The 27,255-nt window shown below is 45.8% G+C and overlaps 1 protein-coding gene and 1 pseudogene across 8 annotated transcripts in view; both read right to left on the bottom strand.

The window, feature by feature from the left end:
* Positions 1 to 27,255, bottom strand: part of TANK (TRAF family member associated NFKB activator) — a 117,965-nt gene that overhangs the window by 25,578 nt on the left and 65,132 nt on the right. For all 8 annotated transcript variants that reach the window (XM_056536898.1, XM_056536906.1, XM_056536900.1 and 5 more), the window contains 4 exons: positions 26,916 to 27,021; positions 24,727 to 24,854; positions 20,129 to 20,299; positions 14,711 to 14,775 (listed from right to left, as the gene is read on the bottom strand). In XM_056536898.1, coding sequence (XP_056392873.1) covers positions 14,711 to 14,775; positions 20,129 to 20,299; positions 24,727 to 24,854; positions 26,916 to 27,021 — 470 coding nt within the window. The remainder of the gene's footprint in view (positions 1 to 14,710; positions 14,776 to 20,128; positions 20,300 to 24,726; positions 24,855 to 26,915; positions 27,022 to 27,255) is intronic.
* On the bottom strand, positions 21,253 to 21,461 carry LOC130289991 (U2 spliceosomal RNA; annotated as a pseudogene).

The following is a 27,255-nucleotide window of genomic DNA, read 5'->3' as shown; positions in this document are numbered from 1 at the left end:
TCGGAGCGCTCGGCGTAACAGTACCCCCCCCCTAGGTCTCCCCCTCTTTTTGTCGGGATGTCGCTCCATAGAGGACGAGGACATCGGGAGCGACTGTAGAGTCTCCCTCCGGGGGACAGCGAAGTCCTGGGTATGCCCATGCATGGCAGATAGTCCAGAAGGAGTGGGAATGGGGAGGGGGGGCAGAGGGTGAGGCTTGACACGGGGCAGAGTGTCACCAGGACGGGGACTATGAGGGGGCACGGCATGGTCCTGACAGGCCTTGGGGAGAACAGGCACAGGAGGGGACACTGAGGACCGACAGACGGGGCTGGGAGCAGACGTGAGGCACTCCTTGCGGCAAGCAGGACCCCAATTCTTGATCTCCCCGGTGGTCCAGTCAAGGGTGGGAGAATGGTGCTGGAGCCATGGCAGACCGAGAAGGACTTCAGATGTGCAGCCGGGCAGAACCAAGAATTCAATGTTTTCGAGATGTGGTCCAATGCTCATAAGCAGAGGCACTGTGCGAAAACGCACAGTGCAGTTCAACTTGACTCCGTTGACTGAAGCAATGTAGAGCGGCTTGAAGAGACGGATCACCGGGATGCAGTACCTATCAAGCAAAGAGGCCAGAATAAAATTTCCAGAGGAACCAGAGTCCAAGACGGCCACGGCAGAGAAGGAGGAGTCGGCAGAAGGAGAAATCCGTACGGGCACAGTGAGACATGGAGAAGCAGACTCCGTACCCAGAGACGCCAGACCCACATGAGCAGGTTGCGTGCGTGCATTTTCCAGACGAGGAGGACGAATCGGGCCATCCACCAAGAAATGTTCGGTACTAGCGCAGTAAAGACATAGATTCTTATCCCTACGGCGAGACCTCTCTTCAATAGTCAGGCGAGACCGATCTACTTGCATAGGCTCCTCGGCGGGAGGCACAGGGGTAGATTGCAAGGGATACCGTGAGAGAGGTGCCCAGGGATAAAGGTCTTTTTCCTGGCGGAGTTCCTGGTGTCTTTCCGAAAAACGCATGTCAATGCGGGTGGCCAAATGGATAAGTTCATGCAGATTGGCAGGAATCTCTCGTGCGGCCAGCACATCTTTGATGTTACTGGATAGGCCTTTTTTAAAGGTCGCGCAGAGAGCCTCGTTGTTCCAAGATAATTCGGAAGCGAGAGTACGAAATCGGATGGCGTACTCGCCTACTGAAGAATTACCCTGGACCAGGTTCAGCAGGGCAGTCTCGGCAGAAGAAGCTCGGGCTGGTTCCTCGAAGACACTGCGAACCTCAGAGAAGAAGGAGTGTACAGTGGCGGTGACAGGGTCATCGCAGTCCCAGAGCGGTGTGGCCCAAGCCAAAGCCTTTCCAGACAGGAGACTAACCACGAAAGCCACCTTCGACCGTTCAGTAGGAAATTGGTCCGACAACATCTCCAAATGTAGGGAACATTGTGACAGGAAACCTCGGCAGAGTCTAGAGTCCCCATCAAATTTGTCCGGCAGGGACAAGCGGAGGCTAGGAACGGCCACTCGCTGCGGAAGAGGTGCAGGAGCCGGCGGAGGAGATGGTTGTTGCTGCTGTAGCTGTGACTGAAATTGCTGTAGCTGTGACTGAAGCTGCTGTAGCTGCGACTGAAGTTGCTGTGTCATGGTGGTCAAGTACGACAGCTGGTGATCTTGTTGGGCGATCTGTCGGGCTTGCTGGGCGACCAGCGTAGTGAGGTCAGAGACAACTGGCAGGGGAACCTCAGCGGGATCCATGGCCGGATCTACTGTCACGATTCGGCAGGCTGGAGGTGGATCCTCTGTGCCAGAGAGGGATAGGCGTGGACCGTGCTAGTGGACCGGTTCTAAGCTGCTACTGGTTTTCACCAGAGCCCGCCGCAAAGCGGGATGGTCTTGCAGCGACGGTAGCAACCAGGTCGTATCCACTAGCAACGGCTCAACCTCTCTGACTGCTGAAGATAGGCGCGGTACAAGGGAGTAGACAAGAGCAAGGTCGGACGTAGCAGAAGGTCGGGGCAGGCAGCAAGAATCGTAGTCAATATGGCAATAGCAGGAGGTCAAGTACACAGTATGGACAAACACAGTAAACGCTTTCTCTAGGCACTAAGGCAACAAGATCCGGCAAGGGAGTGCAGGGGAAGTGAGCATAAGTAGGGCAAGGAACAGGTGCAGCTAATCAAGGTGATTGGGCCAGGCACCATCATTGGTGCACTGGCCCTTTAAATCTCAGAGCGCTGGCGCGCGCGCACCCTAGAGAGCGGAGCCGCGCGCGCCAGAGCATGACAGCCGGGGACCGGGACAGGTAAGTGACCTGCCATGTCAGTGCAGCGCTCCCGGTCAGCGGGTCTGACCGGGGCGCTGCAGGGAGAGAAACGCCGCGAGCGCTTCGGGGAGGAGCAGGGACCCGGAGCGCTCGGCGTAACAATCCTGTACTGATCCTGAGTTATATCCTGTATTATACTCCAGAACTGCACTCTCTATTCTGCTGGAGAGGTCACTGTGTACATACATTACATTACTTATCCTGTACTGATCCTGAGTTATATCCTGTATTATGCTCCAGAGTTGTACTCACTATTCTGCTGGTGGAGTCACTGTGTACATACATTACATTACTTATCCGGTACTGATCCTTAGACGGCCCAGTCTCTAAGAGTTTAATATATACTCTCTGGAGAGGGAGATGGAAACTGGGAATAGTTTACTGTGTCACAATCTCTTATTCCTAAACTGAAGAGTCCCTTTCCCTGTATCAGGGATACAGTACACTAATAAGCATCCTTCAGGTGAAGCTCCAGGAAGATGAAGGCATGTAGGCCTCTCACTGCCTCTCACATTCACATGGAAATATAATAGCATGTACGTTTGACTGTCTGAATCTCACAGGATGTCCCTGATGGTCTCTGTTTCTATTTCCAATACGATTTCCACACACAAGGTAACATCATGACGCTATGTTGAAGTACCTTCCATTGCTAGGTTTACTCTGTTGTAAAAGAAAAATCAGGCAAGGGATAAGCATATCTTCACTGGCTGTACCCAAATTTATCTCAGCAGTGCCTCTATAAGTAAAAAGATTTAGTGTGTGTGTGTGGGGGGGGGGGGGGGCTATCATATTCTTGCTGCTTCAGCACTTCTGGACAGGATTTGGAACATACTGTTTCCTCAATGTTTGCTCTGTTAACCTCAGAAGCTCTTTTTCCTTTTTGCTCTCAACTCTGAACAAAACTTTCTAAAAAAGATGGCCACCGGCACAAGTGCAGACTAGCCCACCCCCAGCCAGTAGGTGGGGGACTGCACAAGCAAATGACCTAAGTCCCTGCTTAGGTCATTTGCTTGTGTAGTCTCGCATCTACTGAACACTTTATATAATTGTCTTTATAGATAGTTTGTAAATCCAGGGGGGAGGGGTTATACTAAAATACCCAAGAGAAAGCTGGAATGGGGAAACCCGAGGTGAGATGTGCAGTATGATTTAGGTGTGTGTCACGATTCGGCTGGCAGGAGGTGGATCCTCTGTGCCAGAGAGGGATTGGCGTGGACCGTGCTAGTGGACCGGTTCTAAGCTGCTACTGGTTTTCACCAGAGCCCGCCGCAAAGCGGGATGGTCTTGCAGCGGCGGTAGCAACCAGGTCGTATCCACTAGCAACGGCTCAACCTCTCTGACTGCTGAAGATAGGCGCGGTACAATGGAGAAGACAAGAGCAAGGTCGGACGTAGCAGAAGGTCGGGGCAGGCAGCAAGGATCGTAGTCAGGGGCAACGGCAGGAGGTCTGGAACACAGGCTAGGAACACACTGGGAAACGCTTTCACTGGCACGATGGCAACAAGATCCGGCAAGGAAGGGAAGGGGAAGTGAGGTTATATAGGGAAGTGCACAGGTGAATACACTAATTAAGCCAACTGCGCCAATCAGCGGCGCAGTGGCCCTTTAAATCGTAGAGACCCGGCGCGCGCGCGCCCTAAGGAGCGGGGCCGCGCGCGCCGGGACAGGACCGACGGAGAGTGAGTCAGATACGGGAGCCGGGGTGCGCATCGCGAGCGGGCGCCACCCGCATCGCGAATCGCATCCCGGCTGGAAGAGGTATCGCAGCGCACCCGGTCAGCAGGTCTGACCGGGGCGCTGCGATTGCGAGGATGTTGCGAGCGCTCCGGGGAGGAGCGGGGACCCGGTGCGCTCGGCGTAACAGTACCCCCCCCCCCTTGGGTCTCCCCCTCTTCTTGGAGCCTGAGAACCTGAGGACCAGACTTTTGTCTAGGATGTTGTCCTCAGGTTCCCAGGATCTCTCTTCAGGGCCACAGCCCTCCCAATTTATCAAAAAAAATCTTTTTCCTCTGACCGTCTTGGAGGCCAGTATCTCCTTTACGGAGAAGATGTCAGAAGAACCGGAAACAGGAGTGGGAGAAACAAGTTTGGGAGAGAAACGGTTGATGATGAGTGGTTTAAGGAGAGAGACATGGAAGGCATTGGGAATACGAAGAGAAGGAGGAAGAAGGAGTTTGTAAGAGACAGGATTAATCTGGCACAAGACTTTGAAAGGACCAAGATAGCGTGGTCCCAGTTTGTAACTGGGGACACGAAAGCGGACATATTTAGCGGAGAGCCATACCTTGTCTCCGGGAGCAAAAATGGGGGGGGGGTTCTTCTTTTCTTATCGGCAAACCGTTTCATGCGGGATGAAGCCTGTAAAAGAGAATTTTGGGTCTCTTTCCATATGGTGGAAAGATCACGAGTTACTTCATCCACAGCGGGCAAATCAGAGGGCAAGGGAGTAGGGAGGGGGGGAAGAGGGTGACGGCCGTACACCACGAAAATGGGGACTTAGCAGAAGATTCAGAGACTCTGAAGTTGTATGAGAATTCGGCCCATGGTAGAAGATCTGCCCAGTCATCCTGGCGGGAGGAAACAAAATGCCGTAAAAAGTCACCCAGGACCTGGTTAATTCTTTCTACTTGCCCATTGGATTGGGGATGATTAGAAGAAGAGAAGTTTAATTTAATCTTGAGCTGTTTACAGAGGGCCCTCCAGAATTTAGACACGAATTGGACGCCTCTATCCGAGACGATCTGCGTGGGCAAACCGTGAAGACGAAAAATGTGTACAAAAAATTGTTTTGCCAACTGAGGCACTGAAGGAAGACCAGGAAGAGGAATAAAATGTGCCATCTTGGAAAATCGATCAACAACCACCCAAACAACAGTGTTGCCACGGGATGGGGGTAGGTCAGTAATAAAGTCCATACCAATCAGTGACCAAGGCTGTTCGGGGACAGGCAGAGGATGAAGGAGACCAGCAGGCTTCTGGCGAGGAGTCTTATCCCAGGCACAGACAGTACAGGCCCGCACAAAATCAACAACATCCGTCTCCAGAGTCGGCCACCAATAGAAACGAGAGATGAGTTGCAGGGACTTTTTGATGCCCCCATGGCCTGCGAGGTGGGAGGAGTGACCCCATCTGAGAATCCCGAGACGTTGGCGTGGAGAAACGAAGGTCTTCCCTGGAGGAGTTTGCCTGATGGAGGCTGGAGAAGTGGAGATCAGACAGTCAGGAGGAATGATGTGTTGCGGAGAGACCTCTGCTTCCGAGGCATCCGAGGAACGAGAGAGGGCATCTGCCCTAATGTTCTTGTCGGCAGGGCGGAAATGAATTTCAAAGTTAAAACGGGCAAAGAACAACGACCACCTGGCCTGGCGAGGGTTCAGTCGTTGGGCAGACTGGAGATAGGAGAGATTCTTGTGATCGGTGTAAATGATAACTGGAAATTTTGATCCCTCCAGCAGATGTCTCCATTCCTCAAGTGCCAATTTAATGGCCAGTAGTTCTCGATCCCCGATGGAGTAGTTTCTCTCCGCCGGAGAGAAGGTCCTAGAAAAAAAACCACAAGTAACAGCATGCCCGGAAGAATTTTTTTGTAGAAGGACCGCTCCAGCTCCCACTGAGGAGGCATCTACCTCCAATAGGAAGGGTTTAGATGGGTCAGGTCTGGAGAGCACGGGAGCAGAAGAAAAGGCAGACTTGAGCCGTTTAAATGCGTCTTCCGCTTGGGGAGACCAGGACTTGGGATTGGCATTTTTCTTGGTTAAAGCCACGATAGGAGCTACAATGGTGGAAAAGTGTGGAATAAATTGTCTGTAATAATTGGCGAACCCCAAAAAACGTTGGATAGCACGGAGTCCGGAGGGGCGTGGCCAATCCAAGACGGCAGAGAGTTTATCCGGGTCCATTTGTAATCCCTGGCCAGAGACCAAGTATCCTAGGAAAGGAAGAGATTGACATTCAAACAGACATTTCTCCATTTTGGCATAAAGTTGATTGTCTCGAAGTCTCTGAAGAACCATGCGGACATGCTGGCGGTGTTCTTCTAAGTTGGCAGAAAAAATCAGAATATCGTCCAGATACACAACAACACAGGAATATAAGAGATCACGAAAAATTTCATTAACAAAGTCTTGGAAGACGGCAGGGGCGTTGCACAGGCCAAAGGGCATGACCAGATACTCAAAGTGTCCATCTCTGGTGTTAAATGCAGTCTTCCATTCGTCCCCCTCCCTGATGCGGATGAGATTATTAGCACCTCTTAAGTCCAGTTTGGTAAAGATGTGGGCACCTTGAAGGCGATCAAAGAGTTCTGAGATAAGAGGTAGAGGGTAGCGGTTCTTTACCGTGATTTTATTAAGTCCGCGGTAATCAATGCAAGGACGTAGGGAGCCATCTTTTTTGGACACAAAAAAAAATCCAGCTCCGGCAGGAGAGGAGGATTTGCGGATAAACCCCTTTTTTAAATTCTCCTGGATGTATTCAGACATAGCAAGAGTCTCTGGAGCGGACAGAGGATAAATTCTGCCCCGGGGTGGAGTAGTGCCCGGGAGGAGGTCAATAGGACAGTCATAAGGCCTGTGAGGAGGTAAAGTCTCAGCTTGCTTTTTGCAAAATACGTCAGCATAGTCCATATAGGCCTTAGGGAGACCGGTTACAGGGGGAACCACAGGGTCACGGCAGGGAGTACTGGGAACCGGTTTAAGACAGTCCTTGAAACAAGAAGTACCCCAGCTCTTGATCTCTCCTGTGGACCAATCAAGGGTTGGGGAATGGCGTTGAAGCCACGGTAATCCAAGGAGAATTTCCGAAGTGCAATTGGTGAGGACCAAAAACTCAATTTTTTCGTGATGAGGTCCGATGCACATTAGGAGGGGTTCCGTGCGGTAACGCACGGTACAGTCCAATCTTTGATTGTTAACACAATTGATGTAGAGGGGTCTGGCGAGACTGGTCACCGGGATGTTGAACCTGTTGATGAGGGAGGCCAAAATAAAATTTCCTGCAGATCCGGAGTCCAAGAAGGCCATAGTAGAGAAGGAGGAGATGGAGGAAGATATCCGCACAGGCACAGTAAGGCGTGGAGAAGCAGAGTAGACATCAAGAACTGTCTCACCTTTGTGCGGAGTCAGCGTACGTCTTTCCAGGCGGGGAGGACGGATAGGACAATCCTTCAGGAAGTGTTCGGTATCGGCACAGTACAGGCACAGATTCTCCATGCGGCGTCGTGTCCTCTCTTGAGGTGTCAAGCGAGACCGGTCAACTTGCATAGTCTCCACGGCGGGAGGCACAGGAACGGATTGCAGAGGACCAGAGGAGAGAGGAGCCGGGGAGAAAAAACGCCTCGTGCGAACAAAGTCCATATCCTGGCGGAGCTCCTGACGCCTATCGGAAAAACGCATGTCAATGCGAGTGGCTAGATGAATAAGTTCATGCAGGTTAGCAGGAATTTCTCGTGCGGCCAGAACATCTTTAATGTTGCTGGATAGGCCTTTTTTAAAGGTCGCGCAGAGGGCCTCATTATTCCAAGATAATTCGGAAGCAAGAGTACGGAATTGGATGGCGTACTCGCCAACGGAAGAATTACCCTGGACCAGGTTCAGCAGGGCAGTCTCAGCAGAAGAGGCTCGGGCAGGTTCCTCAAAGACACTTCGAATCTCCGTGAAGAAGGAGTGTACAGAGGCAGTGATGGGGTCATTGCGGTCCCAGAGCGGTGTGGCCCATGACAGAGCTTTTCCGGACAGAAGGCTGACTACGAAAGCCACCTTAGACCTTTCAGTAGGAAACTGGTCCGACATCATCTCCAAGTGCAGGGAACATTGCGAAAGAAAGCCACGGCAAAACTTAGAGTCCCCATCAAATTTATCCGGCAAGGATAGTCGTAGGCCGGAAGCGGCCACTCGCTGCGGAGGAGGTGCAGGAGCTGGCGGAGGAGATGATTGCTGAAGCTGTGGTAGTAGCTGCTATAGCATCACGGTCAGTTGAGACAGCTGGTGGCCTTGTTGCGCTATCTGTTGCGACTGCTGGGCGACCACCGTGGTGAGGTCGGCGACAACTGGAAGTGGAACTTCAGCGGGATCCATGGCCGGATCTACTGTCACGATTCGGCTGGCAGGAGGTGGATCCTCTGTGCCAGAGAGGGATTGGCGTGGACCGTGCTAGTGGACCGGTTCTAAGCTGCTACTGGTTTTCACCAGAGCCCGCCGCAAAGCGGGATGGTCTTGCAGCGGCGGTAGCAACCAGGTCGTATCCACTAGCAACGGCTCAACCTCTCTGACTGCTGAAGATAGGCGCGGTACAATGGAGAAGACAAGAGCAAGGTCGGACGTAGCAGAAGGTCGGGGCAGGCAGCAAGGATCGTAGTCAGGGGCAACGGCAGGAGGTCTGGAACACAGGCTAGGAACACACTGGGAAACGCTTTCACTGGCACGATGGCAACAAGATCCGGCAAGGAAGGGAAGGGGAAGTGAGGTTATATAGGGAAGTGCACAGGTGAATACACTAATTAAGCCAACTGCGCCAATCAGCGGCGCAGTGGCCCTTTAAATCGTAGAGACCCGGCACGCGCGCGCCCTAAGGGGCGGGGCCGCGCGCGCCGGGACAGGACCGACGGAGAGTGAGTCAGGTACGGGAGCCGGGGTGCGCATCGCGAGCGGGCGCCACCCGCATCGCGAATCGCATCCCGGCTGGAAGAGGTATCGCAGCGCACCCGGTCAGCAGGTCTGACCGGGGCGCTGCGATTGCGAGGATGTTGCGAGCGCTCCGGGGAGGAGCGGGGACCCGGAGCGCTCGGCGTAACAGTGTGCCTGTGTTTTATACATTGGAAATATAATAAAACACTTTTGCTTTAAATCTCATCTTGTGGACTTAGTATGACTACATTAGCCAGCCCAAACCACCAGGAGAGATACCTGCATCAAACCAATACAGTTATCTCTCATATCTATCTATCTATCCATCTATCCATCCATCTACAGTATATTTTTTAAGCAATTTATGTATGTTAAACAGATTTTTTCTTAGGACCTCCTCTTCCCATTTGGATATTTGTCTATGACTGACATATTGTAAACATAGACGGACATGTGCCCCCCTTATACTTAAAAAAAAGTCATGTAGCTAGAATAATATTACTCAACTACCGTATTTTTTGCCGTAAGACACACTTTACATTGTATTTGGTTTAGAATCTTTATTTTCTAGATTTTTATCCAATAAAATTAGGTGCGTCTTATATGCAGGAGAATCTTATATGACGAAAAATACAGTATTTCTATCCGGGGGGATTTGGAGCTATGTATCAGAAAATAACAGACCTACGACTATGAGATGAATCAGCACAGAATGTTGGGCCTGAAAACAACACAGCGTTAAAAAGGTGGAGATACAGGAGGGTACAAATAATCATTTAAACATGAAGTACCCAACCTTACAAGTGTAAATAGTGCTAATGATATTTATTTCTAGTAAATAAATATGAATGCAAGACTATGGCACTCATGTTAGTAGCAACTAATTAAGGGTGACATGATTACTAATAAATGCTCACAAATACAACCAGCAGATTCTACGAACTGTAAAAAAAAAAAAAAAAATGGAGGAAAGTGTTAATAAATGCTTTCAAAAGAAAAGAGCTACACTTAACAACTAATACTAGTGAATTTCAATAAATACTAATAAAAAAAAACTAGTATAGTATTAATGGATGGTAACAAAGGGGGAGGTAGACTAATTAGCGTTACAAACGGGTGGTTAGTGCTAAACTCATTACCCCTGAATGCTAATTATAGAATATAAAGATACAATATGCTAACAAAAGACAGAGGAGGCTGCGCAGCACTGATGTGTGCTAACATATTCCACCTAACTACAAAGAACCCAAATGGAAATTAAAAAATAATAATCTGAATGTTAATTAAAGCTTTTCATCTACAAATAGAGTCAATACATAATAAAAAAAAATAATAATGAATATTCAACAATGAATAACAAACCTGCAGTTTACATAATTTTTTTTTAGAAATTAGCAGTGGTCAACAGTAAGGGAGACGGCTTTACAGATCTGCGTTATTGAATATTCACCAATGTTTTATGAGAAGTTCTGCAACTTTTTAGAAAAAGTAGTTGAGTACCTGGTGTTACCCAGTCTTCCTACCAAAACTTTGTGGGACATAAAAGGCAACAATGATGCTCTTGTCCTCATATCCTGTCCCCATAGTCTGACCTCATATCACGCCTTCAGATCCTGACCTCATATCCCATCCTCATATCCCGACCTCATATCCCAACATCATATCCCCGACCTCATATCCCAACATCATATCCCGACCTCATATCCCTGCCTCATATCCCGACCTCATATCCCGACCTCATATCCCGACCTCATATCCCGACCTCATAGCCCGACCTCATAGCCCGACCTCATAGCCCGACCTCATAGCCCGGCCTCATATCCCGACCTCATAGCCCGACCTCATAGCCCGACCTCATAGCCCGACCTCATAGCCCGACCTCATATCTCGACCTCATATCCCGACCTCATATCCCGACCTCATATCCCAACCTCATATCCTGTCCTCATATGCCAACCTCATATTGCGTCCTCATATCCCAACATCATATCCCAACCTCATATCCCATCCTCATATCCCAACATCATATCCCGACCTCATATCCCGTCCTCATATCCCGACCTCATATCCCGACCTCATACAGTGGTCCCTCAACATACGATGGTAATTCGTTCCAAACGACACATCGTTTGTCGAATCCATCGTATGTTGAGGGATCCGTGCAATGTAAAGTATAGGAAGCTGTACTTACCTGTCCCCGCCGCTCCGCACCAGGTCCTCACCGCTCCCGCTGCTGTTCCAGGGGCTCCCGATGCTGTCCCGCTGCTCCGGTGTCTTCTTCGCGATCCTCCGGTGTCTTGCGCATCTTCTGCAGGGTCCGGGCCTCTCTTTCTGGTGACGTTATTACGCTGCTGCGCCGGCGCGGCGTGCGTAGTGATGTAATAACGACGCCGGAAAGCAAGGCCCGGACCCTGGAGAAGATGCGCAAGACACCGGAGGATCGCGAAGTGGACCCGGAGCAGCGGGAATAGGTAAGCAAACCTGCCAGGGATGCTTAAACTGCTATCCGACAGCAGCTTAAGCATTTTGCGCTGTCGGATAGCAGTTAATGCGATGGCCCCGACATATAAAAGCATTGTATGTCTGAGAGGCCATCGTATGTCGATTTTATCATATGTCGGGGCCATCGTAGGTCGGGGGGTTACTGTATCCCGTCCTCATATCCCGACCTCATATCCCATCCTCATATCCCATCCTCATATTCCAATCTCATATCCCGTCCTCATATCTTGTCCTCATATCTCATTCTCATATCCTAACCTCATATCCCGTCCTCATATCCCGACCTCATATCCCGTCCTCATATCCTGTCCCCCACATTGCACCTGCCTGCTGGACACTCTCCTTACCTACACCTTGCGGGAGAGGAAAAACAAAATGACGCTCTCGTCCTCATATCTCATCCTTATATCCTGGCCTCATATGCCGTCCTCATATCATTGATCATGTATTATTTGTTTGTTTGTGGCATTTGTTTTTTCTGCATTCTTTAAGAGAAATCCTTGAATTGCATGATCAATAAATTACATAAATTACAAATGCAAAACACCACAAATATGAAAATATCTCCAACACTTTAGAGAATTCAGCGGAAACTTCAAAAATTGTAAAAATTTCTAATAGTGTCAATACATAAAGGGATTGTCTAGGATTATACTGTTCTGTTGAATAATACTACTGCTGCACCGACAACCACAGCGATAGTGTTTCCCAATCAATGTGAATTACAGCTGTTGGAAAACTCCAATCTCCAGCATGCCCGGACAGCATGCTGGGAGTTGGAGTTTTCCAACAGCTGGAGGAACACTGGCTGGGAAACACTGCATTTAGGGTGTTGCTCTTAATAAAGTAGTATTTCCATAAGTCATATTGATAACATATTGATGTGATATTATTGTGGGGGTCTGACCTATGTATTTAGATAAATGCACAGATATGAGATAGATAGATAGATAGATAGATATGAGATAGATAGATAGTTAAATAGATAGATAATAGCAAAATACGATGCAGCACTCCACAGGTTGCAAATAAACGGTGGGTTTTATTCCATCATGTGCATAGACAATGTTTCGCCAGTCTCACACTGGCTTTCTCGACTTGAGAAAGCCAGTGTGAGACTGGCGAAACGTTGTCTATGCACATGATGGAATAAAAACCACCATTTATTTGCAACCTGTGGAGTGCTGCATCGTATTTTGCTATTGTCTGGATTGAGGAACCGGCGACCCAGGTTACAGTTATGCGGGCACGCCGAATTTTACTTGTACTCTGGATATTAGTTGTGCCGTTTTTATTTGCTTTAGATAGATAGATAGATAGGAGATACATATGAGATGGATATATATATATATATATATATATATATATGAGATAGATAGATATGAGATAGATAGATATTAGATAGATAAATAGATAATATATATACACAGTCATGGCCGTAAATGTTGGTACCCCTGAAATTTTTCAAGAAAATGAAGTATTTCTCACAGAAAAGGATTGCAGTAACATGTTTTGCTATACACATGTTTATTCCCTTTGTGTGTATTGGAACTAAACCAAAAAAGGGAGGAAAAAAAGCAAATTGGACATAATGTCACACCAAACTCCAAAAATGGGCTGGACAAAGTTATTGGCACCCTTAACTTAATATTTGGTTGCACACCCTTTGGAAAAAATAACTGAAATCAGTCGCTTCCTATAACCATCAATAAGCTTCTTACACCTCTCAGCCGGAATGTTGGACCACTCTTCCTTTGCAAACTGCTCCAGGTCTTTCTTATTGGAAGGCGCCTTTTCCCAAAAGCAATTTTAGGATCTCCCCATAGGTGTTCAATAGGATTTAGATCTGGACTCATTGCTGGCCACTTCAGAACTCTCCAGCGCTTTGTTGCCATCCATTTCTGGGGGCTTTTTGACATATGTTTGGGGACATTGTCCTGCTGGAAGACCCAAGATCTTGGACGCAAACCCAGCTTTCTGACACTGGGCTGTACAGTGCGACCCAAAATCCATTGGTAATCCTCAGATTTCATGATGCCTTGTACACATTCAAGGCACCCAGTGCCAAAGGCAGCAAAACAAACCCCAAAACATCATTGAACCGCCACCATATTTCACTGTAGGTACTGTGTTCTTTTCTTTGTAGGCCTCATTCCGTTTTCGGTAAACAGTAGAATGATGTGCTTTACCAAAAAGCTCTATCTTGGTCTCATCTGTAAACAAGACGTTTTCCCAGAAGGATTTTGGCTTACTCAAGTTCATTTTGGCAAAATGTAGTCTTGCTTTTTTATGTCTCTGTGTCAGCAGTGGGGTCCTCCTGGGTCTCCTGCCATAGCGTTTCATTTCATTTAAATGTCGACTGCTAGTTCGCGCTGACACTGATGCTCCCTGAGCCTGCTGGCCAGCTTGAATATCTTTGGAACTTGTTTGGGACTGCTTATCCACCATCTGGACTATACTGCGTTGACACCTATCATCAATTTTTCTCTTCCGTCCACGCCCAGGCAGATTAGCTACAGTGCCATGGGTTTACAAACTTCTTGATAATGTTGCGCACTGTGGACAAAGGCAAATCTAGATCTCTGGAGATTGTTGAAATTTTTCCACAATTTTGGTTCCCAAGTCCTCAGACAGTTCTCTTCTCTTTCTGTTGTCCATGTTTAGTGTGGCACACACATACACACAATGCAAAGACTAAGTGACTTCTCTCCTTTTTATCTGCTTTCAGGTGTGATTTTTATATTGCCCACATCTGTTACTTGCCCCAGGTGAGTATAAAGGAGCATCACATGCTTGAAACAATCTTATTTTTCAACAATTTTGAAAGGTGCCAATAATTTTGTCCAGACCATTTTTGGAGTTTGGTGACATTATGTCCAATTTGCTTTTTTTCCTCCCTTTTTTGGTTTAGTTCCAATACACACAAAGGGAATAAACATGTGTATAGCAAAACATGTGTTACTGCAATCCTTTTCTGTGAGAAATACTTCATTTTCTAGAAAAATTTCAGGGGTGTCAACATTTATGGCCATGACTGTAGATAGTGAATAGATAGATAGATGATAGATAATAGATTTGAGATAAATAGATAGATATGATAGTGGGATAGATAGATATGAGATAGATATGAGATTGATAGGATTTAGAATCCAGTACATAAAATATAGTTATATATATATATATATATATATATATATATATATATATATACACACACACCTTTTGCCCATTGTACAATGTAAATGAATAGCAAGAAATAATAACAATACTGAACCTTGCATTGTCATTAGGGGCTGGAGCTGCCGCAGAAGGATCTTGAGTAATGTTCGTATTTCTCATCTCATAAAAAACAAATACAGATTTACAGTTACAAGTGTGAATATTATTCATTGTATAAGCATTGTGAAGCCATATCTGTATAATACTTGAATTATACTTGAATACTAGAAAATGTATGCTCCAAAAGGATGTTGTGTTTCCAGTCTGACCACAGTTCTCTCTACTGCCATCTCTGTCCATGTCAGGAACTGTCCAGAGCAGGAGAGGTTTGCTATGGGGATTTGCTCCTACTCTGGACAGATCCAGACATGGACAGAGGTGTCAGCAGAGAGCACTGTAGTCAGACTGGAAAGAACTACACAACCTTCTCTGGTGCATACAGCAGCTGATAAGTACTGGAAGGATTAAGAATTAATTTTAATTAGAAGTAATTTACAAATCTGGAAAACTTTCTGGCACCACTTGATTTGAAATTTATTTTTCCTTTTAACCCCTTAAGGACCACAGGTTTTTCATTTTTGCACTTTCGTTTTTTCTTCCTCACCTACATTTTCCACCTACATACCCATATAAGGGCTTGTTTTTTGTGCCACCAATTTTACTTTGTAATGACATCAGTAATTTCACCATAAAATCTACAGGAAAAAAAAAAAAATCTCTTAGTGGGGAAAGATTTAAATAAAAAAACAATGCCACTTTGTAACTTTTGGGGGCTTCTGATTCTACACAGATCACTTTTTGGTAAAAATGACACCTTGTCTTTATTCTGTAGCCTCTGAATATAATAATATGAACCAGCCACACACTGTACCCTATGAATATAATATTGCCACACACTGTACCCTATGAATATAATACAGTCACAAACTCTACCCCATGAATATAATACTGCCACACACTGTACTCTATGAATATAATACTGCCACACACTGTACCCTATGAATATAATACTGCCACACACTTTAGCCTATGAATATAATACTGCCACACACTGTAGCCTATGAATATAATACTGTCACAAACTGTACCCTATGAATTTAATACTGCCACACACTGTACCCTATGAATATAATACTGGCACACACTGTACCCTATGAATATATTACTGCCACACACTGTATCCTCCTAATATAATACTACCACACACTCAACCCTTTGAATGTAATACTACCTCACACTGTACCCTCTGAATATAACCTTTGAATACAGTGTACCCTCTGAATACAATACTGCAACATATTGTGGCCCATAAAAACTGTACCACCCTAGAAATATAAACCATACCTCTGAAATGCTAAACCATCCTGTGCCCCCACATATACAATATAATAATGCCTCCTGCTCTTTGCCCCCACATAATAATACCTCTGTCCTGTGTCCCAACATATAATATTAATGCCCCCTGTCTTATGCCCCCAAGTTGTAACAATGCCTGTTCCCCTCACATAACCTTAATGCAACCCTAAATGTCCTGGGCCCCTCACATATAATGCCCCCTGTCCTGTGCCCCTCCAAGTTGCAATAATGCCCCCAGTGTCACCTAAGTGGTCATAGTGCCACCTAAAACATATGAGGCACGGGCCTAATGTGTTTCATCATGGTCAATAATAGTGTTGCTGGCGAATATTTGCAATACGAATTTTATTCGCGAATATCGCATATTCGCGATTTCGCGAATATTCGCAAATATAGCACTATATATTCGTAATTACGAATATTCGTTTTTTTTTTCTTTTCTTTCACAGTACACACCACAGTGATCACCCCTCTCTGCTTCCAGCTTGTGTGGTGTAAAGAAGGCTCTAATACTACTGTGTGAGACTGGCGTGCAAATTTTTGCTTATGCTAAATTTTATATATTCTAATTTTCACATACGCGAATTTTCGCATATGCGAAAATAAAATGCGAATATTACGAATATGCGAATTTAGCGAATATATGACGAAGATTCCTCCATATATTCGCGAAATATCGCGAATTCAAATATGGCCTATGCCGCTCAACACTAGACAATAAGAAGTACAGCACAAGTCAACATACTGTACTGTGATGTTACTGTGTGTATTATTCCTGTACTGTGATGTCACTGTGTGTATTATCCCTGTACTGCGACATCACAGTGTGTATTATCCATGTACTGTGACATCCCTGTGTGTATTATCCCTGTACTGTGACATCACTGTGTTTTATTCCTGTACTGTGACATCACTGTGTGTATTATCCCTGTACTGTGACATCACTGTGTATTATCCCTGTACTGTGACATCACTGTGTGTATTATCCCTGTACTGTGACATCACTGTGTGTATTATACCTGCACTGTACAGGGTTAATATGCACAGTGACATCACAATACAGGCTTAGCTCCTGAGCACGCATTATAGAAGGAGAGTGGGACAAAGGCGTACAGGTACGCCCTTCGTCCTTAAGTTTAAATCAACCCTAACCCACCCTCATTTGCAAGGATGGGATTTCTTGTCTAAAGTCCCGTGTGAGTCTATGGGACTTCTGGTACATCTCCTGACCGCATTACTCTAAGGCTTTTAAAACATCCTGCCGACTGTCCAGCAGAGCGGTGCAGAGAATAGTTAGTGCGGGGGAAGGGATATGAGGACAAGATATGAGGTCGGGATATAAGGTTGGGATATAAGGATTAGATATTAGGATGGCATATAAGGTCAGAATATAAGGACAAGATATAAAGTCGGCATATGATGACAGCATATGAGAACGGAATATAAGGATGGGATATGATGAAGAGATATAAAGTTGGCATACAATGACAGGATATGAGAAGGTGATATGAGGTCGGGATATGAGGAAAAGTTATGAGGACAGGATATGAGGACGGAATATTAGGATGGGAGATGAGGTTAGGGTATGCGTTTGGGATATGAGGCCGGGATATAAATATAAGATATGAGGACAGGATATGGGGTTGGGATATGAGGTCCTGATATGAATATGAGATATGAGGATGTGTTATGAGGATGAGAGCGTCATTGTTTTCTTTTCTTGTCCTACAAGATTTAGGTAGGAAGATCGGGTAATGCCTGGTACTAGTTTTCAATAAAACTTATAGAACCCTGTTATATATGTGGTGGTGGGGCGTGTGGTGCAGGGCAGATGTTGTTACCCTAGGGGATTGTATGGTGGTTAGGGGACTACAAAGGTGATGAGAGGTGTGTGTGTGGGGGGGATGTTATGGGTGTGATAAGAGGTGCAGGGGTGTTATGGGGGTGATAAAAGGTGCAGGGGTGTTATGGGGGTGATAAGAGGTGCAGGGGTGTTATGGGGGTGATAAGAGGTGCAGGGGGGGAGTGTAATGGGGGTCAGGAGAGGTGCAGGGGGGTGTTATGGGGGTGATGAGAGGTGCAGGGGGGGTGTTATGGGGGTGATGAGAGGTGCCCCCCCCCTGCACCTCTCCTCATCACCCCCCCCCATAACCCCCCTGGTTATAGTAGTGATGAGGAGAGGTGGCGGGGGGGTTATATTAATGATGAGGAGAGGTTCGGCGGGGGGGGTTATGGGGGTGATGAGGACACAGAGGATAAGAGGGGTGTATATGTATATATATGGTGTGTATGCATGTGTGGCAGTATTATATTCAGTGGATACTGTGTGGAGCAGCATTATATTCAGGGTACAGTGTGTGGCAGTATTATGTTCAGGGTACAGTGTGGGGCAGTATTATATTTAGTGGGTAGAGTGTATGGCAGTATTATATTTAGTGGGTACAGCATGTGGCAGTATTCAGGTTACAATGTGTGGCAGTGTTATATTCAGGGTACAGTGTATAGCAGTATTATATTCAGGGTACAGTGTGTGGCAGTATTATATTCAGGGTACAGTGTGTGGCAGTATTATATTCAGGGTACAGTGTGTGGCAGTATTATATTCAGGGTACAGTGTACAGCAGTATTATATTTAGGGTACAGTGTGGGGCAGTATTTTATTTAGGGTACACTTTCTGGCAAGGATATCATTCTTACTGTCTTCATGCAGGGGGGGGGGGGGTGAACACTGTTGCACCTAATGTGGGGGGAACACTGCTGCACCTAATGTGGGGGGAACACTGCCTGCCTACTAAGGGGGAACACTGCCTGCCTAATGTGGGGGGAACACTGCCTGCCTAATGTGGGGAAACACTGCCAACCTAATGTGGGGAGAACTATGCTGCACCTAATGTGGGGGGGGGGGGACACTGCCTGCCTAATGTGGGGGGAACACTGCCTGCCTAATGTGGGGGAACACTGCCTGCCTAATGTGGGGAGAACACTGCCAGCCTAATGTGGGGAGAACTATGCTGCACCCAACATGGGGGAACACTGCCAACCTAATGTGGGGAGAACTATGCTGTACCTAATGTGGTGGGGGGGGGGGGACACTGCCTACCTAATGTTGGGAGAACTATGCTGCACCTAATGTGGGGGAACACTGCCAACCTAATGTGGGGAGAACTATACTGTACCTAATGTGGGGGAGACACTGCCTACCTAATGTTGGGAGAACTATGCTGCACCTAATGTGGGGGAACACTGCCAACCTAATGTGGAGAGAACTATGCTGTACCTAATGTGGGGGGGGGGGGGGGACACTGCCTGCCTAATGTGGGGGGGAACACTGCCTGCCTAATGTGGGGGAACACTGCCTGCCTAATGTGGGGAGAACACTGCCAGCCTAATGTGGGGAGAACTATGCTGCACCTAATGTGGGGGAACACTGCCTACCTAATGTGGGGGGGAAATCTGCTGCACCTAATGTGGGGAGAACACTGCTGCACCTAGTGTGGGGAGAACTCTGCTGCACCTAATGTGCGTCGTATCGACGTTCACTCACGTTGCGCTCCCAGAATTCAAGGGCCGGCGTTACTATGTCCTGACGCCGGCCCTAGAGCATGACGTGAGTGAACATCAAAGGGGGGGGGGGGGGCTCCATGTTCATTTTGCTTGGGGCCCCCAATTTCCTTCAAACGGCCCTGCACATGACATCACTTTTAAAGATACAACACATTTTATAATACAATACACTGCAGAACATATGTACAGGGGGGAAACAGGTGCTAGGGGCCCTAGGGACACTGAAGGAGGCTGCCTGACAGGGCAGCAAAGGTACGGGGTAACATCTCCCATACTGGGCCACCACATATACAAAAGCTAAAGATTATGAAAAGAGTTTAATGGAAATAAATACCAATATAGGGCAATGAAATACCCAATCTGCAGTGTTAGATCATCTCCTAGTGGCTGATTCATGTATACCAGAAAACAGGACCAGCCGGACTGCAGGCAAGTTATACCTGAGGATTGCCGTCACCCATACACAGTGACAGGATTAGGAAACAATCACGTATACTGGAATGTAAACACCATCCAGAAAAATCCATGAGAACAATACCCTCCCCACACTCACTTCTGTGTCCAGGATTGTTCTTTGGTCTGGTCTTTCTTTCATCTCTCTGGCTTCTTTCAATGACTTTTTTAGATATTGAATTTCCTCATTCTTATTGGAGAGGACAGACTCCAACTTGTCAAGTTTTCCTTCCAATTTCAAGACACTGAGTTTTTCTGTATCCAGCTGATCCTGGAATGGAACAAGTGGCATTTGATAAGAAAACGTTATTCAAGGTGCTGCATATGTTGGGATAGACTATTGTAGTGCCGATGCCTGATGTGAAATATGGGATTTTCTATTATTCTAAGCTTGTTTTACTATATACCGTATGTTGTACAGCATTAGGTCAAATATATTGGTAATGCATGAGTGTACAAGCCCTAACAGGATTGTAGGTGAGTATATATATATTTCATATATTTAGAGAAAGATGATTAGATAATAATAATAAATATTTATTTATATAGTATCAACAAATTACACATCACTTTACAATTTTGAGGGCAAAATTTTGGCACAAAATTAAACACTTGCATAATGTACACAAAATTTTCAAACTTAAATGAGCACTATCCTTAAAACTTAAATTATGGTAAATAGACAATCTTTCTAATATACTTTGTTTTATTTTGTGATTAAAAAAGCTGCCAGAGCACATTTCCCCCATCTCTTGCACAGACTTTGGACTCCTACTGGCCTGGTAGAAGTCCAAAATCAGGAAATGCAGTCTAGAGTGCTGAGGGGGAGGGGGGGGGGTGCAGCCTTATCCAATCATAGCTCATCTCAAACTGAACTGCTCTGGGCTGTGTGTAGCAGAGTAAGGGAGGAAGTTCTCCCCTGTATGGCTTCAGATGATGTCACGCCTGCTGGGGAACGCCCCTTGCCAGTCTGTGAACCTGACAGAGACTGAGCAGATAATACAGAGCAATATCAAGGTAGAAAACTAACAAATGATAACAATAAAGGCAGGGGGTTGTTTATCATGATAGGGGCAGTAAAATGGGAGGATTATAAAATTTAACAGCATCATGACAGGTACTCTTTAACAATAGCAAAGGCGAGAATGAATCATTGCAACAACCAGAGTTTTAGTGGTTTCAACAGTGAGAAAAGAGCAGATTCTGTTTTTCATTAAGAGCCGAGGCAAGTGCTCTCTATCACCTAAAGTGAAAGAAAAAGTGCAAACGTGTCACACTAAAAAAACGTGCACAAAGGATGCGGTCTATCGCCCCGGAACGCCCCGGTACACCTGCTCCTCCATGCTGCATCCATCCTACATCAATGGCAGAGACTGAACCACTGATAAGAACAGATACTACACTTGATCTTAGCCAAAAGGCCGAGAAGCAGAGATTTCTTTTAGGTGCAGGTGACAAGAACGTGAAAGGGGCTGAATATACAAAGTGAATGATAGAGCAGAGAGCATGCTGCCAGAGTAAGGGTAATACCACACAGAGAGATGGAGACATCAGGTTTGGGTAATTTATTTGAAGGAGGAAATACAAAATGTTCTGTTTTAGAAAGATTCAGTTTCAGATACAAGGAGGACATGATGTTTGAGACAGCAGAGAGACAGTCACTGGTATTTTGTAGGAGGGCAGGGGTGATACCGGGGAAGAGGTATAGAGCTGAGTGTCATCAGCATAGAGGTGGTACTGGAAAAATTCATGTACTAATCATTTATTAAAAGGGATACTCCACTGGAAAACATTTTTTTTAAATCAACTGTTAAAAAACAAGTTAAACAGATTAGTAAATTACTTCTATTTAAAAATCTTTATCCTTCCAGTACTTTTTAGCTGCTATATTATCCACAGGAAGTTCTTTTCTTGTTGAATTTCCTTTCTGTCTGACCACAGTGCTCTCTGCTGACATCTCTGTCCATTTTAGGAACTGTCCAGAGCAGGAGAGGTTTGCTATGGGGATTTGCTCCTACTCTGGACAGTTCCTAAAATGGACAGAGATGTCAGCAGAGAGCACTGTGGTCAGACAGAAAGGAAATTCAACAAGAAAAGAACTTCCTGTGGATAATATACCAGCTGATAAGTACTGGAAGGATTAAGATTTTTTAATAGAAGTAATTTACAAATCTGTTTAACTTTCTGGCACCAGTTGATTTAGAAAAAAGGAGAGGACCCAGGACTGATCCCAGAGGAATCCTGACAGCAAGAGGAAGAAGAGAAGAAGTAGAGCCGGAAAATAAGACACTAAACCAGTGAACAGAGAGGAAGGAAGAAATATGACTGAAAAACTCATAATAAAGGTCTCCAGCTTCAGGCCAGGTAAGTATGAACCCCGGAAAAAACTGGTACCGAGAATGCCACATTGTTGTTTTTAAAAATAATCATATTATTTAAGTGTACACAAAAAATGCAACCGAACCAGATCGAGCTCATTGCCATTGCCATTCGCCCTTAGGATATTTTCACAATTTTTACCGAATACGGAAGAAAATGCGTACTTAAAATAAAATATGCGGGCGGATTTTACTTTGTGTGAACATAGCCTAAAAGGAATTTTTCAGCTTCAAGCTAATTATACTTTTCAATATACTTGATCCGTTCCTCCACATTTCCAAGATATTTGCTGTCAGGGAATGGAAACAGTCATCATTCTCATCTAAAAGGTTTTCAGCCTGTAGATTTAAAGGGGCATTCCAGGAAAAAACTTTTTTTTTTCATATCAACTGGCTACAGAAAAATGACTTCTGTTACGAAATCGTAATCCTTCCAATAATTATCAGCTGCTGAAGTTGAGTTGTTCTTTTCTGTCTGTCAACAGTGCTCTCTGCTGACACCTCTGTCTGTCTTGGGAACTGCACAGAGTAGAAGAGGTTTGCTATGGGGATGTGCTTCTACTCTGGACAGTTCCCGAGACAGGTGTCATCGGAGAGCACTTAGACAGAAAAGAACAACTCAACTTCAGCAGCTCATAAGTACTGAAAGGATTTAAAAAAATTAAAAGAAGTAATTTACAAATCTGTTTAACTTTCTGGAGCCAGTTGATATATATATATATATATATATATATATATATATATATATTTATATATATAAAGTTTTTACAAGTTTTTAAAGTGTACCTGTCATTTGAACAAAACTTTTTACAGGTCGTAAAGACATATGAAAAGTTTTGATCAGTCGGGGTCCTAGTGTTCAGACCCTGAACGATCATGAGAAAGAGTGGTCCACACTTCTCACCTGCCTCTCTGATCATGTAAGTCTTCAAAGTGTGGACCACAAGATGTTAATAAAAACTACAATTCCCAGCATGCCCGGACAGCCAACGGCTGTCCGGGCATGCTGGGAGTTGTAGTTTTTTTTGCAAGATTTGGAGGTCCTCAGTTTGGGAACCACTGAATTTTAAGTCTAGGTACAGGTCTCATTATGCTTTGTAACTTTTCGCACCAAACTAAGGGTGCATGCACACCACGTTTTTGCAATAAAGTTCCAGTATCAGGTTTTTGATGAAAAACTGATTCCTAAAAACCTGACTAAACTCTATCAAAACGGGTGTACAAATTTTAACCCATATATGGTTGAAAACCGTATAAGGTTTGAAAAATGTTGTCCGGTTACATCCGTTTTTAAAGAAAATAACGTACATGTTTTTAACTTTTGACTCCATTATGAATAAAGTTTCACTTGTTTGATTGAAATTCCAAGAAAAAAAAAACTGTGCAAAGTCAAAAACCGTATGGTGAAAACCGGATGGAACTGTAAGCACATAGGGTTCTGTACGATTCCCATTGACTCCCATGTTAAAAAATATGTAATCTTAATTTGGCTTGTATTCTGGTTTCTATCCTGTTCTATTCAATGGGCACTGTCACCAACTTTATTTTTTTGATATGTTGTAGTACTTATGTGCTACAACATATCTCTCATATACTTTTATTATTTTTTTTTTTTTTATTAAAATGGTTTGATTTACATTTTAAAACCGGCCACTAGGGGTCTCCCTCCTAGTGGCCGGCTGCAGCCTGGCGTGACGTCACGCCTGAAAAAGGACTGATTTTGGAGTGGCAATCAGTCCTTTTTCAGTTAGGCTGCATTCGCTCCCTGCCTGAGAGGCCACTCCTCCCGCACATCGCCGCCACCACCTCGTCGCCGCTGTCCCTGCACGCCTGCTGCCGGACTCTGCAGTAAGTGTAATGAGGAAACGGGGTATGCGGGGGGGGGGGGGGGGGGGGGGGATTGTGATAGAGGGAACAGGGTATGGCGCGCGGGGGGGAGGGAGACGGAGGGGACGGGCTAGCGCTGCAGCGCCGCATGTAACTAACTAATATTTTATCTACACAGGGTGCCTCCAGCTGTTTCAATACTACATCTCCCAGCATGCCCTGACAGGCAATAGATGTCAGGGCAAGCTGGGAGTTGTAGTGGTGAAACAGCTGGAGGCACCCTGTGTAGATGATGTGGTGCATGCTGGGGAAGTCTGCCTGGTAATGAGCACACTGCCAGGCAGACAAAAAGCATTTTTAATATAGCAAATATAAAAATTAAAAGCAGGGAGGGGGTTAGGGATAGATTGGCAATAGGCAAGAACAGAAAAAAAATAGGATGATGGGAGCTACCCTTTGAGTATACAGCTGCAGCAGCCGTGTTCAGTATTACCTTGTAAAGCTTTTCTCGCTGCAGACCGGCTTTGATCTGTTCTTGTAAACTCTCAAGGGCGGCCGACTCACTTTTCCAACCGTCAGAATTTTCCAATTTCGGGGATAGAGGCGGAACACCAAACACTCCTGAGAATATGAACAAAGGGGTATTAGTTTTAGGGTTTCTTTAAAAAGTTTGTACAGGGTGGAAAAATATGGGCACTTTCTTCCGAAACCAGCACCACAAGTTGCATGCGATATTGCAATTTGGATCAATTTTTTCGAGTCCAGTTGCAAAACAATTGCAAGAGTGGCCTCTAGGAGGTCAAAGGGGTACTGCAGCCAAAATGAACTTATCCCCTATCCCAGTCGAAACATTGCCCTATCTATAGAATAGGGAATCAGTAGCTAGTCACGTGGTGTCCGATGGCTGGGACCCCCAAGATCTCTGGAATTTGACCCTGGCTCTCTCAGTAAGGAGCGTGTATGGTCTATGGGTAGACAGCACGCGTTCCATTCATTTCTATGGTAGAGCCAATGAAGTGCTGGACTCAGGTCTCTTTGGAGCTCCCATATAAATCAATGGAGCGCGTGTTGGCTATCGCACGCGCTTCTCCTTTCCAGCCGGGTCCCATTCCGGAGGTTGCGGGGGGTCCGAGCACTGGAACCCCCCCTGATCAGCTACTTATCCCCTATTCTGTGGAAAGGGAATAAGTTAAAGGAGTACTCCGAAGCGCTGATAGCTCTTTGAAAGACCTTTCTAACGATACCTTATTGCCATGTCATAGAGACTACATTTCCCATAACTCCCTGCACCCTGCTTCCTGTAAGCTGCTGCCCTCCCCCCAAGGAAATTATAATAAAGTGACGCCCACAGCTCCTTCCTTTGTGGTTCTCCCCTGTCCAATAGGAGAGCAATGTTGTCTATAATTATTGTAACACTACAACTCCCAGCATGCCCAGAAAGCTATGTGCTGTCAGGTCATGCTGGGAGTTGCAGCGGTGCCTCCAGCTGTTGCAAGACTACTACTCCAAGCATGCTCAGACAGCTGAAGGCTGTCTGGGCATGCTGGATGTTGTAGTTTGGCAACAGCTGGAGGCACATTGGCTGGGAAACACTGCTCTAACTGCTCTGTATTTACTAAATGGCTTCAAGAATATCCCTGTTAGTTACGGAACCGTTACTAGCAGGGATATAATTGGCCTGCTAAAGTCACATGTCCGGTCCCGGCACTGTGGTGAGTGCGCAGGACGGACGGAAGACTGTGATTGGCCAAAGGTGAATATATTAGAAAAGGGGGAGTAACCGACTTCAACCAGGGAGGCCGGCAGAGCCCGTGAAGACTCATGGGAGCGATGAGTCACCGGGCGAAGATGGCGCCGGATCGAGGAGAAGATGCGGTCGAGCGTCATCAGAAGAGGGAAAGGCTTACAGCTTCCGGTCGGAGGAAAAAGTGCGGAGAACGGCGGTAAAAGGACCATATGGAAAACGTAAGTATATTGCAATGTTATATAACTTTGTTTAATACTTATTTTGCCCCCTAAAGGTTTAGCTTCGGAGTATTCCTTTAAAGGGGTACTCTCCCTGGAAAACATTTTTTTTTAAATCAACTAGACCCAACGGCTTTAAAGGGGTACTCTCCCTGGAATTTTTTTTTTTTAAATCAACTAGTCCCAACGGCTGTCCGGGCATGCTGGGAGTTGTAGTTTTGCAACAGCTGGAGGCACCCTTGTTGGGAAACAATGGTTTATGTAGAGGACAGGAGCTTCTTCGGGGTCCTATACAGTACACACAGTGTCCCAAATGGAGCCGCCCTTACTTGGTGTCCAAAGGAGCACCTAATCCTGGTACAGGTAAGGAGTAGTACAGAACTTGTAGTTCCTCCCTGTACTGTAGGGGGCGCTACCAGACAGCCAGTCAGTGCAGGCACTTCAGTAATAGAGGTGATTTACCAGTAAAATGCCCATTCTGATTGGTCAGTTCCTCCAGTTGTGAAATGTCTCACAGATCTGGACTGTCTGTAGCATTGTATGTTGAGTCTGGTTTCAAGTTACGATGGTCCAGAAAAAAACATTGTATGTTGAAACTATTGTATGTTGAGGACATTGTAAGTTGAGGGATCACTCTACTGTATAAATATTGAAAACAAAAAGTTAAAAGCAAAGTTTTGCTAATTTAAAAGGCCACATGGAACCGATGGATGTTACCTGCACCAGCAAATGTAGAGAGCCTTGATGTCAAGACCAAAACGTGGTTTTTCAGCTCCTCTATCTGTTTCTGCTGTTCGTGTAGCTGCTGCTCATACATAGCCGTCTAAAGAACACAGGAGAAGAACTTTATAAGATCAGGAGAAAGTAGCCAAAAGTGACTTTTATGACATCTGTAATAGGGTCGCATGAGACAAGAAAACATGGCTACAAGTGAATGGGACTAATCTCCACATAATCCAGCACATGGACAAGGGGGGTGCAGCTTCTGGAAAAAGCAGCCGTGTTTTCTTAAAGGGAATGTGTCACCAGGAAATGAAACATTGTTTGAATTTATGTT

This window comes from Hyla sarda, chromosome 8 (genome assembly GCF_029499605.1).
Source record: "Hyla sarda isolate aHylSar1 chromosome 8, aHylSar1.hap1, whole genome shotgun sequence".
Classification (NCBI taxonomy): domain Eukaryota; kingdom Metazoa; phylum Chordata; class Amphibia; order Anura; family Hylidae; genus Hyla; species Hyla sarda.
This window is presented reverse-complemented; position numbering and strand designations above follow the sequence as displayed.